Source organism: Acinonyx jubatus, chromosome X (genome assembly GCF_027475565.1).
Source record: "Acinonyx jubatus isolate Ajub_Pintada_27869175 chromosome X, VMU_Ajub_asm_v1.0, whole genome shotgun sequence".
NCBI classification, from domain to species: domain Eukaryota; kingdom Metazoa; phylum Chordata; class Mammalia; order Carnivora; family Felidae; genus Acinonyx; species Acinonyx jubatus.
In genome coordinates, this window is record NC_069389.1 from 56,717,688 (window position 1) to 56,732,461 (window position 14,774).

A 14,774-nucleotide genomic window follows, 5' to 3' on the forward strand; every position below is an offset into this window, starting at 1 on the left:
AAATCTGCAAAAACATCAATGTAATTTTAAGAGTTAAAAACACATCTGGTGTTGCTACTCAGGTTAAGAGAGTTACCAGTACTCCACCCCCCACCTCCTGCAAATCCAACCTAAAGCATGGGACAGAGTATTCTGTTTCCAGTAGGTTATTCTGACATCATTAAATCTTTGTGACTTTGCAAATCACGTTTTGTGTTTTGTTTCTGTATGTTAACTAAGGTGTAAGGAATAATGTGTAGTGAATCTTTAGATGCTACCTCTGATTTATAATTTAAAAGTACAAAGTATATTCGTTCATAAAATGTAATCTTATTTGGAAGTAAATGTTTCTGTCTAGTCTGGGAAAGAAAAGTTAATGCTGAATTCTAAAAATACCACTTCTGCACCTGATGTTAACTTGGGGGTATAAATAAAGTGCAGAACACTCTAGTGCTTTACATAGTTTCAAGCGTTTTCATCTTTGAGTTTAATATACCATATTTTTACATTTTTTTGTTTGCATTTCTAACTTTTTGTTTTCCCCCCTCCTTCCCTCAAATGTTTTGATGATTCTCCAGAACCAACGAAACGTATGCTTTCCTTCCAAGGGTTAGCTGAGTTGGCACATCGAGAATATCAGGCAGGAGATTTTGAGGCAGCTGAGAGACACTGCATGCAGCTCTGGAGACAAGAGCCAGACAATACTGGTGTGCTTTTATTACTTTCATCTATACACTTCCAGTGTCGAAGGCTGGACAGGTAGGAGATGGGGGGGGGGGTACCTGCTGGTGATTGCTGCCTCTGGGTGTTGAGCCTAAAAAATGATACTTAAATATTTGAACTGGAAATTTTTCCAGTACTGGGTTTCAACTGAGCCACCAACGCACATCTGCTCTTTTGCCCACTTGTGACATGCCCAGCTGCCAGTTTTTCTCCCTTTTGTGGTGCTGGTTATATTGTCAGTATGGCTAGGGACCTTTTCTGGCTTTTTTCCCCCCACCTACATCTGCTTTCTTTGTTCAGAAAATAAATTATTCTTAGTGTGCATCTGAGCATCCAGTCTCACCTTTGTAAGATGTGTCAGCTTGAGGAATGGAAATGCTCAGAAATGAGGGTGTATATTGCTGTGTTAGGAGATGCATATGTGGTTGAAGTTGCAAATGCACAAGTCATTATGATATGCTACTTTTAGCTAATCAGCTGAATTAATCAAAAGGGAGGAATCTGTGTTCTTATCCTTTTAATAGATTGCCATTCTGGCTTATTTAGACATTTAAAGATGTGTGTCATTATATGTTAAGAAATGGAAGATGAGATGAAAGTCCTGCACATAGCATTTTCATTCTTAGTGTTCATGGCTTCCTATGTGGCAGTTCGGTAATAAGACTTTAGTAAGAATTTTATCTCCTAAGAAAAAAGGATTCTGATTTGAAATTTAGAACTTTGATTTCCGAAAGTTTTCTTACTATACACTAGTTAAAAGACAATGTATTGTTACATAACTAGCAATAATAGCACAGGATCTTCAGAAACTGAGTTGCTTATGGGCCGTACCCTCTTGTGTAACATGCATACCCATGTGCCAACACTTTTCGCTTTTTCCAGATCTGCTCACTTTAGCACTCTGGCGATTAAACAGAACCCCCTTCTGGCAGAAGCCTATTCGAATTTGGGGAACGTGTACAAGGAAAGAGGGCAGTTGCAGGAAGCGATTGAGCATTACCGGCATGCATTGCGTCTCAAACCAGATTTCATCGATGGTTATATTAACCTGGCAGCTGCATTGGTAGCAGCAGGTGACATGGAAGGGGCAGTGCAAGCTTATGTCTCTGCTCTTCAGTACAATCCTGTGAGTAAAATTTTAATGGTTATTATTTTCCCTTTACAGAAGCCCAGAAAGAAACATAGCCTGCTACTTCAGACATTAAGTAGGCCTTTTCTTTTGCATGGAATAAAGAGTTTAGAAATGTTAGTTTACTTAAAATGGTGAAATTGCTTTGACCTGGTCTGCATTATGTTTTAAAAAATTCATTTTATCTAGCAAGTTACATTGAAATGTAAAAATTATCCTTCTTGAAAGGAACTCTACATCTATTTTTATGCCTGTAAAAGTACAGAACATTTGACATTGTTTCTTTGGGTTGTTTTGAATAAATTTGGATACATTCTGATAGGTATTTGTAACAGTTAATTGATTTTCAAGGAGTAGTGGATAAAGGGCCTTAATCTTTAATATAAAATAGTTAAAATGCCACTGTGTGGATCAGTGACATGGAAACTAGGTTGCAAAATTTCTTAGTGTCTTAATTCTTTTTCTTCTTTCAACATAATTAAAAGTGGTAGAATGGAGGTGGTAGTATCCAAAGCAGGTCTTTGATTAGTTCTTAAATTGTTGTGTCTAAACTGCAGATGTTTTCTGGCGAACAGGTGAGGCCCAACTGGCAGATGTTACGTTCACACTGTATTAGGGTCTCTGAAAGAGTCATAAAAAAAAAAAAGTAAGACTTACCCTCAGAACTTTTAATGTAGTTGGGGAAAGAAGATAGATGCAAACTTAAGAGGTAATGATAGAGGGAGTGTAGGAATCCAGAAAAAATCAAGAATGTGTAACCAAGCTAAGTAGTCAACGTTTAGTATTGCAGCAACTCTGGAAGTACTTAATAAGTAATTATGTTACGTACCATTTGTTGAAGGGCTGCTATGTCCTCAGACACTGTGCCAGTTGTTTCAGATGTTGATCTTAATGTTTACAATGGTCCTTTGAGGTAGATGGTATTATTGCAAATTTTACGAATTAAAAAAAAATAGGGGTAATGTAACTTTCTTGGGATCACACAGCTAGTAATGGTGAAGTAAGGTATTAAAACCTGAGCCTAAATGTCATTCTTTTTCTCCTGGTAACATTTTTTTAAAAAATTCAAGTATTAACATACAGTTATTAGTTTCAGCTGTAAAGTGTAATGATTCAACAATTCTATACTCAGTGCTCATCACAATAAGTACTTTTTTGTAATGCTTATTTATTTTGGAGAGGGAGAGAGACAGAGACAGAGACAGAGAGCGAGCAGGGGAGAGGCAGAGAGAGAGAGAAGGAGATACAGAATCCAAAGTAGGCTCCAGGCTCTGAGCTGTCAGCACAGAGTCCAATGCAGGGCTTGAACTCTGGAACTGTGAGATAATGACCTAAGTTGAAGTCGGATGCTTAACCGATTGAGCCACCCAGGCAGTGCCCCTAAGTTTTTTTTTTTGTTTTTTAATGTTTGAGAGAGAGGGCATGCATGTGGAAGCTGGGGAAGGGGCGGAGAGAGAGAGAGTCCCAAGCAGTCCTCCCACTAACAGTAGTCCCAAGAAACATGAGATCATGCGAGACCTGAGCTGAAATCAAGAGTTGGTCACCCAACTGACTGAGCCACCCAGGTGCCCCACAATAAGTATACGCTTACTCCCTTTCACCTATTCCTCCTCCTCTCTGGCAACCATCACTTTGTTCTCTATATTTCAGAGTCTGTTTTTTTGTCTCTTTTTTGTTTGTTTCTTTTAATTGAGCTTGAATATCTTGAAAGGAAACACAGAAGAGAGAAGAAATAAAAGATTAAAAAGGGAATGATGTGCCCCACGGGCACACAGCCCTTAAATACCATTTGAAAACCATTGATCATGTCCTGCTGTCTCTTTATCCCTATTTTACAGGTTAGGAAACTGCAGCTTAATTTCATAGCTTGTGCAAAGATCTGAAATCGCTTTTTATCAAGACATCTTTTAATGATTATTTTTCCAGTTAATTTTGAGTTTAACATTAGTTATGTATGTATGTTAATTGCTTTTTGTATGGATACAGGGAAGTCTTCCAGCTACCCTTGGAGGTAGCCAATGAAATTAATTTAAGTATCTTTTCAGAGATACTCAATGCACACATATGTAAATCTGAGTGGCTGTTTATAATTTTTTCTTTAAAAAGTACAAAGTACTTTTTATAAATTGCAGTGCTCTTTAGCTAGTTACAAAAAATTATGGGGAAACCCCCATAATTGGCCCCTGTTCTTGCCAGGGCTCAGAGTTCACTTGTGCACCTAGATGTCACAGTAAGTTCTTTCCCTTTATTTTTTAAAAAAATTTTTAACGTTTTTTTATTTATTTTTGAGACAGAGAGAGACAGAGCATGAACGGGGGAGGGAAAGAGAGAGAGGGAGACACAGAATCGGAAGCAGGCTCCAGGCTCTGAGCCATCAGCCCAGAGCCCGACGCGGGGCTCGAACCTACGGACCGCGAGATCGTGACCTGAGCCGAAGCCGGACGCTCAACCGACTGAGCCACCCAGGCGCCCCTCTTTCCCTTTATTAATCAGGGTTGGTTCTACCCTTCTTTTGTTGATTGAGTATAAACTCACTTGTACCCTCTTACTTACATAGCTGTGGCCCCAAACACAAAATAAAGGCTCTGATTCCCCTTGGCTCAGGTTTCAAATTGTTTACATATGTAGCAGAGCAGTCTATTGCTGCTGACTATATACCAAATTGTAGGAGTATGATAAGGGAAAACTACAGTGAGAGAACCATGTTTTTTAGTATCTAACCTGTCCACATAAAGCTGGTTGTTGTGCCCTGCCAAAGAAAGAAAAAAGTCCTAGAATATAGAATACATCATGGGACTACTGCTTGAAGGCTTTGAACAGCTATTCATTCCCATCTGGTTCTGTGTTTCTACTTGTGGAAGGTGCTGCTTTATTTTTATTCCTTTACCAGTAAGAATGGAAAGAGGATTGTGCAAACTGCTTCTTTTCACCTAAATAGACTATAGCAGTCATGCTTTACCTTATTTCAGGATATCTAATCTTAGCTAGATTTCCGCTTACTCTTAAATGCCTTTGTCAATTCAGTACTGACAGAGAATCTTGAGTCCGTTCCTAAGTTGTGTCCTTGTTGGCAGTGCATTGTTGTCCTGAATCATAGATGTAGTTGGCATTCTATGAAAAATAGTTAAAATCAGGTTATTTTGGTTTTGCAGCTGTGAAAAGGTAAAATGTTACGATGGTATTCTTGGGAACCTGTTTTTGGCAGTGTTTATCTTTTTCAGTTAGTGATAGAAGTTATTCTGTGACTTGATTATAGAAATGTTAAGATCTAGAGCTGTTTCATATTTTGACATTTTGAATTGTCTTCTGTGATGTCGGTTTAATAAGTTAACTGAAATTTTAGTCCGTTGTATTTGAAGGTCCTCTGCAGCTGGTAATCTTCTACATGATGGCTCACCAGAGTTCCAGCAGTCCCTGTTATGAATTACGTATAAAATTGTCCTTTGTAAAATGGCTATAACCTTGAGTTGCTCTAAGGAGTGTTGTTTCTGGGTTTGTTAGTTGTTGAAATGTTGCTTTGGCTTTGATTGTGGATGCAGAACACTGAGAGCTCCTGGCATCCTGACCATCACATGTTACTGTCACGTTGTTACTGTTACGAGCTTCACTTAACGCAGATGAACTGTATAAAACCATATCTTTCTATCTCTCTCTGCTTTTTATTGTGTTTGCTGTGCAAATGTCACATTTAAATATTTGAGTGCTTATTGTGTGTGCAGTACTTTATTAGGAATTGGGGGTGATATGTGCTGGGGAGAAAAAGTTGAGGATTATAACATGAGATAGAACCTGACCCATAAAGGGAAAAAGGGCGTAAGTTCCTTGGATGATTACTGTTAGAGAGTATTAATCAGAAGATTTTCTTGAGTGGGTGCTTATAACCTAAGCATTCTGTAGGAAGGTAAATAGCAAGAAGACTTCCTTGGCTGAAGTGGTGAGTCAAGTAGTAACAAGAAGTGAGCGTAGTAGAGGAGAGTCAATTTGAAGATTTAGAAAGAATAGAGAGGCTGAGGAATTTAAATTTAATTTGAGAGGCGATTGAGAACTACTGTACTGTAGATTTTTATCAACCTGATTTTACTTCGTGTGTATGTGTATGTATAGATGTTGTGGGTAGGGGTGGGGGCTGTAGGAGGAAAGGCAGGAAATACTATTTTAGGAGGGCCGGTTATACAGGAAATTCTTACTCATTTTAAAGTAGTTTTAGGTTTTGAACTTTTGGGGGAATAATGGTACCCATGAATTTCCTAGAAATCTGTTGTGTGTAAAGGTTTGGATTTCCAAATGGGAGAATTGGATTTCAGTATTATACTGTATTTAATATGAAATATTTTAACCTTTTTCTAAAATTGCCTTGTTGATTATCTTATTATCTTGAAGATAGTCTATTTTTAACTGTGGGCATTGTGTTAACTTGATTTAGTATGCTGTAGTGGATCAAGATGATCTCACTAAATATAAGTAGATACTGTCAGGACTTGGATGGCATCCATCCAAGAGTTTATAGAAACTAGAGGGTAGGGGTGCCTGGGTGGCTCAGTTGGTTAAGTGTCTATCTTAGGCTCAGGTCCTGATCTCATTGTTCGAGAGTTCGAGCCCCGCATTAGGCTGAGCACTGACAGCACAGAGCCTGCTTCGAATCCTGTTTCCCTCTCTCTCTCTCTGCCCTTCCCCTGCTTGCTCCCTTTCTCAAAAATAAACATTAAAAAAAACCCTAGAGGGTAAAAGTTGCCCAATATCGTTGGCTAAAATGAATTGCTCATTCCGGTCACTGTTGGAGATTTATTGCAAGATTTTTGATTCTTATGGCAGAAAAGTTATAGGAATTGGTAGATGTCCAAAGATCTAGAACTACAATAATCAGGTGTAGCAGTAGCTAGTATGAACAGATTGGATTGTTCAGTTATGGTTGGCCAAAACAGAAGGGTAGCCTTAAAGTTTAGGAAAAAAATTATACAAGTAGATAACAACGTTATAGAATTCATTACTTCTGAGAGTATAAATAGGGTTAAAAATGCTTAGACTCATTAGAGGAGGATAAATTTGTAATAAGATTGATGATACCTATGATTTTTCTTTTTTGAAGATTAGTATTAGCCTTTTGTACTTGAGGTCGTGGGAGACTGTCACTCTTTCCCAAAACGCCAGTCATTGCTTGATGGACTGGACACATCAGGTAGATCATGGAACTGACCCAGTATGGTCAACCATAAAGGTGTTCCTTGGCAGCCTGTTCTTTGCTGGCTGACTTGGTTCACTTGATGGATGATAACATACATTCACAAAGGCTGTTTATCAGTAAAATTGATCACCGGATTCTGGAAACCATATACAGTTGTTCATAGAGTAATATATATGATGATACTTTGGCACAATCGGCAAAAATTCACTTACTGGGACTTAATTTAAGGCTCTTTTACCCATGCAACAGTTTGGAATGATAAGCTTACTCCCTATTGCCATTGTCTGTGCTTGTTGACTGATGGATTTGAATAACAAAGGCAGACAAGGACAAAAATTTAAGCTCACTGTTCTGATGAGTCTTTTTACTGATGAAGGGACTGGTGAGTCAGATGACTAGCAACACAGTTGCGCTGCTAATAAAAAGCAGAGTCAACTGCTTTTCATTATTCACCCACTCAACTCTAATGGCACTTAATACTAATGAGTAATCTAGTGGCAGGTGCCAGGATTGAAGCTTTGGTTGGATGGTAATCCTTCTGTCTAATACTGAAATGAAGTCAAGGCTTCTAAATATGCCTGACAGCCTAAGGGTAGGTTTGCTGATAGCCAGTCACAGCTAAATACTTTTTTTCACCATGGAAAATTTTTGGCCCTTGATACTGGAGTGATTCATCGTAACCTTTGAACAAAATAGTTGAACAAATATTTAATGCTTTTTTTTTTTCCTTTCTTTTTAAGGTGATGATATTTAGGGAGAGGAGCAGCTATAGTAAGGCCCATGGTCTTTTATCTTAAACTGGTGGGATCAAATGTATTTCCAAATCAGGATTTTTAGGATTTTAGAAAGATGGTGATATCTGTATAAAACTCCCAGGTAGGTCTGCAGCAGCACCTTCTAGTAAGACACATTTATATTTCTGCAGCAAAAGGTGTGAATAGTCACACTAAGTGGGATCGGTAAATTTTATACATAGCTTCGCGCCAGTTCTGGTTAGGTTTAATCATCAAATAAGTTTTTTGGGAACTTTTTGGAATTTGGAATTGAGAATGAGGGATTGTGGTTCTCTACTTTGATTTGTCAAGCAGAGTCTTCAGTTTACAGAAGAAAATGGCAGGGAGTTAGATGCATAAAAGTAATTTCAAGGTATTTTTGATCGACAGTATAATTAATGAATATCTCTCGGTTTCTAGGATTTGTACTGTGTTCGCAGTGACCTGGGGAACCTGCTCAAAGCCCTGGGTCGCTTGGAAGAAGCCAAGGTAGGTGTTTGATAGAACACATTTAAACATCAGTGTTATGAAAACTTGTACTTTTTGCCAAGTCTTCAACTCTTCATTGAGCTATCTCCAAAAAACAGTCCTATGAAACTGAGGAAAACTGTCAGCATGAATCACCTCAGACTAGAGCAGGGCCAGGCTTTGGCGTTTCTGTTCTAAATCTGGGGGTAAAGCAAGAACCTGAACATTTTGGAGCCTTTCTGCTGAGCTAGATCATCTTTATAACAATGGGCTCCGTCATGATCTTATGTGGGAATAAGTAACATTCCTTCAAATCTGAGGCTTGCCTGCTGGTGACAAGCAGAGCGCCTGTGATTTGGCTCAAGACTCCTATATGATGCAGGTGCCATTGAAAATGCTGCTCTTCTAAGTCCTTTGTGGCTTGTAAGTGGAGAAGAATTTCATCCAAATGTTACCCTGTAATACTGGCATTTAAAATTCTTATTTAACCTTCCTCCCTTCATCTTCCTTACCCTTTTTACAGTGGAAGAAAGGCTGTTAAAATGATTGCAAATTAATAATTGGAACGTCCTGCCCCCTCTTGTCCCCACTCCTTCCCTAAGTTCCTTTTTCCTCTTTTCCAACCCTAGTTGTCTACCTTCTTTTCTTCCTTACTTCTTTCTTTTATTCCTCCCCACCCTACCTCCTTAAAAAAAAAGCAGAAGGACAAAGCTGGTTTGTTTGGGAAATGGACTGATCGAAAGAAAACTTGCCAAAGTGGAAAGGTGGCTTTTAGCATTCTGTGTTTCCAAATAATGAATTTGAACATCAGGTTGGGTTATTAAAGCTTTTGGTATAATTGTAAATTAAATTTCCAAATGAAATTGTCTTGTTACAAGCCACCTTACGCAACCGCGCTGCAGGGGTGAGGAGTGGGGAGAAACCAGAATGCTTCTGAAACTCCCACCTGTTGCTCTGAGCCCCACGCGCATGCTAATGCGTGGAGTGTATGCGCAGCGTAGCTGTCTGTTTGCTTCATCAGGGAGGGAGAAGGCTTTTCAGCACCATCTGATGTTAAAAGGCACTAGTTTTAAGTGCATAGCTCATAAATTCTGCTGACACTTTGGATTAACCTTTATGTAGGTTTCCAGCTAATGAATTGTAATGGATTTCAATCTTAGTTGATAAATCTAATTGGTAATTTATAGAACAAATATTGAATAAGCTCCTATTAATTGTCACCCCACCAAGCGGACAGCTAACATGAATTGCACTTCACTGCAGCTTTAGAGATCGGTTTAGGCTGAGACATTGCGCCTGCCTTAGGTTGCTGACTTCTTTATTTCAGAGCTCTGGAGACACCTAGTTTGAAAAATGTTTATTCTGTTTTTGTGAGAACTTAGTGAACAAGAACATACTCTTGAGTGAAATGCAATGTATTTCTTTTGTAATCAGTGCATTTGAAAATTCAAGCCAGCATATTCCTACTAGATGGAAGCAAAATTAAGTTGTCTTTGTAGAAAACGAAGAGCCTTTCTTCCAGCAAAAATCCCTGCTGTATGCAATAGCCCTGATTAACCCTCTCCCTTCTGCATGTTTCCCATATTACAGACTTGAGACTGTCCTCATTCCCATATGTAATAGACATCCAAAGAATTTCAATTGCTTTGTTGAACTTTTACTAATGATCTTGTTTTTATTTTCTCTCTTGTTTTTGGTTTTTCACCATTGATATTGTATTTAGAAGGTTTCAGGTGGGTGAAACCTCCTATTCCATGCGTAAGGTGCCTCGCTGAAGGGAGCTCGAGGCCTGGATCTAGGGCAGACACACACCTCCTCCTCTTCCAGCAAGGAACGCACCGAAAAGTCACATGATGAGAAATATGGTAACGGGTTTGTAACTGCCACAGCAAAACAATTTGCCTCCATGCCTGAATCTTCTGTCTTGTGGCTTCAGAAACAGCTTAAAATAATTTTATTTACAAGCAAGTTATGTAAGAGAATGTTTTATACTATAGCCACAATTCTGTCAAAGATAAGTAAAAGTTAATTGATATTAAAAATTATTAGAGATAATTTACTAGTAAAAGCTTCTAACTCTTCTTGTTGTTCATTTTTTTCCTTTTTTCTTCTTTGTTTGGATTGCAGCATTCTGCTCTTCTGATGATGCGCTGTGACCCTGCAGTAGCGCAAAGGCTGCGCAGCGTTAACGCGCAATGCGTGCAAATGAGCCCCTGTGAACGGTTGACTAGATGAGTAATCTGATTGACTGGCTCCCTCAGTCCTATTGTGTAGCCTTTTTGGATAAAATTGGGTCTTAACATACCTCCAGTCCAACTAATCTCATTAAACAAATATTCTCTATGGGCCTGTCTAGTAGATTAATGGATCTGGTTGGCCGTTTGCTGCGTCTAGGGGTGTTCTCTGTAGCGCAGCAGTTCGCAGCGATTGCGCAATGCGATGCTGTTAGGTCGCGCAAGCGATGTTTGCGCTCGCATTACAGGGACCTCAACCTAGGTGCAATCCTGTCATATGAGGTTTCAGCTTCAGTCCCCCTTGGGAGACGGGCATTGCGAGAATGTAACTTAGAGCCTGACCTTCTCATACCTGACATGGCAGAAAAACCCTTTTCTCCTCAGTAATACAGTTTTGACGTTAGCGAGGAGCGTTGTTGTTTAGAGCAGCATTTCCCAAAATGTATTTTGTGGTATTCTAAATATGTCTAATGAAAGAGTTCCATGGTCAACTAAGTTGAGGGAATCCTGTATAAACAAACGGACTTAGGGAAGTTCTGTAGCAAAGAAACTGGGTTTCTATTCTCCTAATTTACTTGATCATGGAATCCTTTTTTTCAGTGATACCCGTTAACATTTTGTAGAACACACTTTGGGAAACTGGTGAAGGAGGTGGGGTGGGGTGGGAAAACTTGGCTTTAAGTGGCACTCTCTAGATCGGACTTGAAAACCTAGCAAAAGCCCTTAGGTGTTCAGATAAGAGGAGTCCAACATAGAGTCTTAAGGCAACTGACTTCCCAGATGAGTCCCAGTATGAGGGTCGGTTGTTGGTTGGCAGAACTGAACATGGTGGTTTGCACTTGGGTTCTGGTGGCGCAGGCGCAGGAGCAGCCAGCTGTGGCAGCGCATTAGTTTTGGCGCAAGCGAGCCTATGCTGCAGGGTCACTTTTGGCTGGTCAGAGAAGGAATAATGATATCACCTTCTTCCCCCCACCCCAATCTTTTTTTTTTCCCCTTTACAAATTTTCCCTTTTCCCTTTACCCCCTTCCCCTCCCATCTTCTTTCATTAACCCCCCCCCCCCCAAGGCATGTTATTTGAAAGCAATTGAGACGCAACCGAACTTTGCAGTAGCTTGGAGTAATCTTGGCTGTGTTTTCAATGCACAAGGGGAGATTTGGCTTGCAATTCATCACTTTGAAAAGGTTAGTTATTAAATTAATAATTGGTACTTAGGAAGTGCTTATGTGTGTGGGCTGTTTTTATTCAGAGCTAAATAATAGGCCTTTACATGATCAGTCACATAATATCCTTGTTTCTCTGACCATATTTAAGGCATCTGCCGGATGGTATATGATATGGCAGTTTCCAGTTTTGCATTGAAAATGTACTGTAGTAATTAAAAATCCATTTTTTAAATGGGCAACTTTAAAAAAGCAGGGTTTCTTGGTCAAAAGGCTGATTCTAGCTGGGGGTAGGAAATGTACAAAATTCATCTGGAATGCCCTCTTGTACCAGAAAGCATGGAAGCTTTGGTGTTACTTTGATTATGTCTAAAGGACTCAGGAGGCAACTGGAAGAGGCTCACACTGGATAAAGATGGGACTTGAACATTAGGAATATTATAACGGAAATATATTGAAACTTCTCATGTGTTTCAATCCATGAGTTTATAAATATACTAAGAAGAAATTCAGTGGTCACCTTTGGAAGATCAGGAGCAATTCATTTTGAAAACTAGTTAAAGAGGGAAGAATAAAGCATTTATCTTCCTCCTGTATGAACTGGACCTCAGGGTAACCCAGTAGTTGGATAGGGGGAAGTTTCTTATTTATAGAAGTGTTCCAGCTAGTAAATGAAAAAGGAATGATAGAATCAGAGTATCACCATTAATAGATTTAGGCATTTATTAGTGGCAGAAAAGACACAACCAGACAGTATGTACTTTTTTTTTTTTTTGAAGATTTTATTTCTAAGTGATCTCCACACATAATGTGGGGCTCGAACCCATGACCCCGAGATCAAAAGTCATGTGTTCTGCAGACTGAGCCAGCCAGGTGCCCCTGGAAGAGTTAGCCTTATTAATTTTGAATAAAATAGGGCCAACCGTTAGAAGTATTTAGCTCATTAAAATTGGAATGGACTCAATTAAAAATGTTTCCCTTCAGGACACATTTTGCTCTCACATTACATGAGCAGTTACTTTGATAACCTTGAGATTTGTGAATAATGAGAGGGTACTGAAATGACTGGGTTTTATTTTCAGTGAAAGAAATAAGATTTAATTATATTAGAAAATGTAATTGGAGGCCTAAAATTATCTCAGAATAAAAACTTGTAATTGGAAAGTTTATCTGAAATCCTAACTTGATCTAATAGCTGCCTTGTAATTTTTAGGCTGTCACTCTTGACCCCAATTTTCTGGATGCTTATATCAACTTAGGAAATGTCTTGAAAGAGGCACGGATTTTTGACCGGTGAGAGAATGTTCTATCTGATAAATTTTCTTGAGTCTTTGTTGCATTGACACCTGAGACTTGGGACTAAAATTATGGCCGCGGTCCATTCAAACACATTTTCCTTTTCTAGTATATTGCTCTTCCCTCATCATGTCTGATGTATTACCTCTTATTTATAGGCATTGTTGCCTGACTTTTCATTGTTGGCTTTTCTCAAAGCCATTATCCTTCTCACTAAGAATTTAGTTGACCTTTCTCTTATTGTAAACTGTTGAAATGGTCATTATTTATTTATTATTTTTTATTTTGGGGGGGAAGAGAGTGAGAGAGTGTATGTGCATGAGCAGAGGAGGGGCAGAGAAAGGGGGAGAGAGAAAATCCCAAGCAGGCTCCTGCGCTGTCTGTGCAGAGCTCGATCTCTTAGTTCACGTGATCATGACCTGAGCCGAAATCAAGAGTTGGATGCTTAGCTGACTGAGCCACCCAGGCGCCCCAAAATGGTTATCTTTTAGACTAAATTATTTCTTTGATTCACAAAGCTAAGTAAATCCTGACTTTTGACTTGTTTTTGTTGTCAGGAAAGAGCTTATTTCTTATGTGGAGATAGAAAATTTTTCAGTGTAAAAATATATTTTATTAGGGTGAATTTTGAGTTGAGGTTAAGTATAGTATAGTGTGAATTATAATTGATGTGCTTTGGTACAGTATTCTAACATGAGTTAATTGTAGCAAAGCAGCCATTGAAAGTTAGTTGTATTATGTGTGTGTGGTTTTTTTTTATTTTTCATTTTTTATTTTCAGAGCTGTGGCAGCTTACCTTCGAGCCCTCAGCTTGAGTCCAAATCACGCAGTGGTGCACGGCAACCTGGCTTGTGTATACTATGAGCAAGGCCTGATAGATCTGGCGATAGACACCTACAGGCGAGCTATTGAACTGCAACCACATTTCCCTGACGCTTACTGCAACTTAGCCAATGCTCTCAAAGAGAAGGGCAGTGTAAGGACATTTATTCAGTCTATTTCTTTGTTACTTGATAGGAGTAAAAAGTTGTTTTTGTGCGTATTGTTATTAAGTATTGAGGTGGTCAGTAGTTTCACTTTGGAGTTTTGGTTGAGAGAATAGCAAAAATGACCTATTTTCTAGAATATTATCAGCCCCTCAGCTTAACCAAGCAGTTGTTAGAATAACATCAGTGGTGGCTCTGTGATTCCTTTGTGGACGTTTTGAATAATTTGTTTTGTTTTCTAGGTTGCTGAAGCAGAAGATTGTTATAATACAGCTCTCCGGTTATGTCCTACCCATGCAGACTCTCTGAATAACCTAGCCAATATCAAACGAGAACAGGGAAACATTGAAGAGGCAGTTCGCTTATATCGTAAAGCATTGGAAGTATGTTCAGGGTGGTGTGGATGGATATTTTGTCTGTGATAATAGAGGAAAAGCAGTTAAAGTTAGCCATTTCGTCCACCTCTTTTGTAAAAATTGTGGTTGAACCATTCATGAAGCTAGTAATTGAGTAGCTACGGTTTGAGTGAAGTCTTGTGTGACATTCAAGAAAGACTCTACATTGAGTTCATGATTTTATGAATAGATATCACAAAAAAGTTAAACAGTAAGTTACAGTTCAAGAGAGGTTGCCAATAAGTATAATTTTAGTGCCTGATAGCTGTAGTGGTGGTTGGTGGGTGTGGTAGGAGTTTAAAAGAGATTTCAGAAGAGAGAGATGCTGGAGTAATCAGCATAAACTAGGATGAGGAGAGGTCTATCTCATCGTGGTTTGAAACAAGGAGAGATCTAAAATGAAGAGGTAGAATTTGAGCTACTTGGCTTTGAAGAATGAACAGATTT

At 38.9% G+C, this 14,774-nt stretch overlaps 1 protein-coding gene across 4 annotated transcripts in view; it reads left to right on the forward strand.

The window, feature by feature from the left end:
* OGT (O-linked N-acetylglucosamine (GlcNAc) transferase) overlaps positions 1 to 14,774 on the forward strand; it is a 36,068-nt gene that overhangs the window by 2,509 nt on the left and 18,785 nt on the right. For 2 of the 4 annotated variants that reach the window (XR_008290135.1, XM_053202468.1), the window contains exons 2-8: positions 558 to 738; positions 1,585 to 1,828; positions 8,207 to 8,275; positions 11,555 to 11,671; positions 12,864 to 12,943; positions 13,727 to 13,922; positions 14,175 to 14,315. Coding sequence is in view for 3 of the 4 variants with exons in the window: in XM_053202468.1 (XP_053058443.1) it covers positions 558 to 738; positions 1,585 to 1,828; positions 8,207 to 8,275; positions 11,555 to 11,671; positions 12,864 to 12,943; positions 13,727 to 13,922; positions 14,175 to 14,315 (1,028 nt within the window). In the remaining variant the exon portion in view is untranslated. Of the gene's footprint in view, positions 1 to 557; positions 739 to 1,584; positions 1,829 to 8,206; positions 8,276 to 11,554; positions 11,672 to 12,863; positions 12,944 to 13,726; positions 13,923 to 14,174; positions 14,316 to 14,774 lie in introns of those variants that run through there. The other 2 variants (XM_053202469.1, XM_053202470.1) reach the window with 2 other exon arrangements.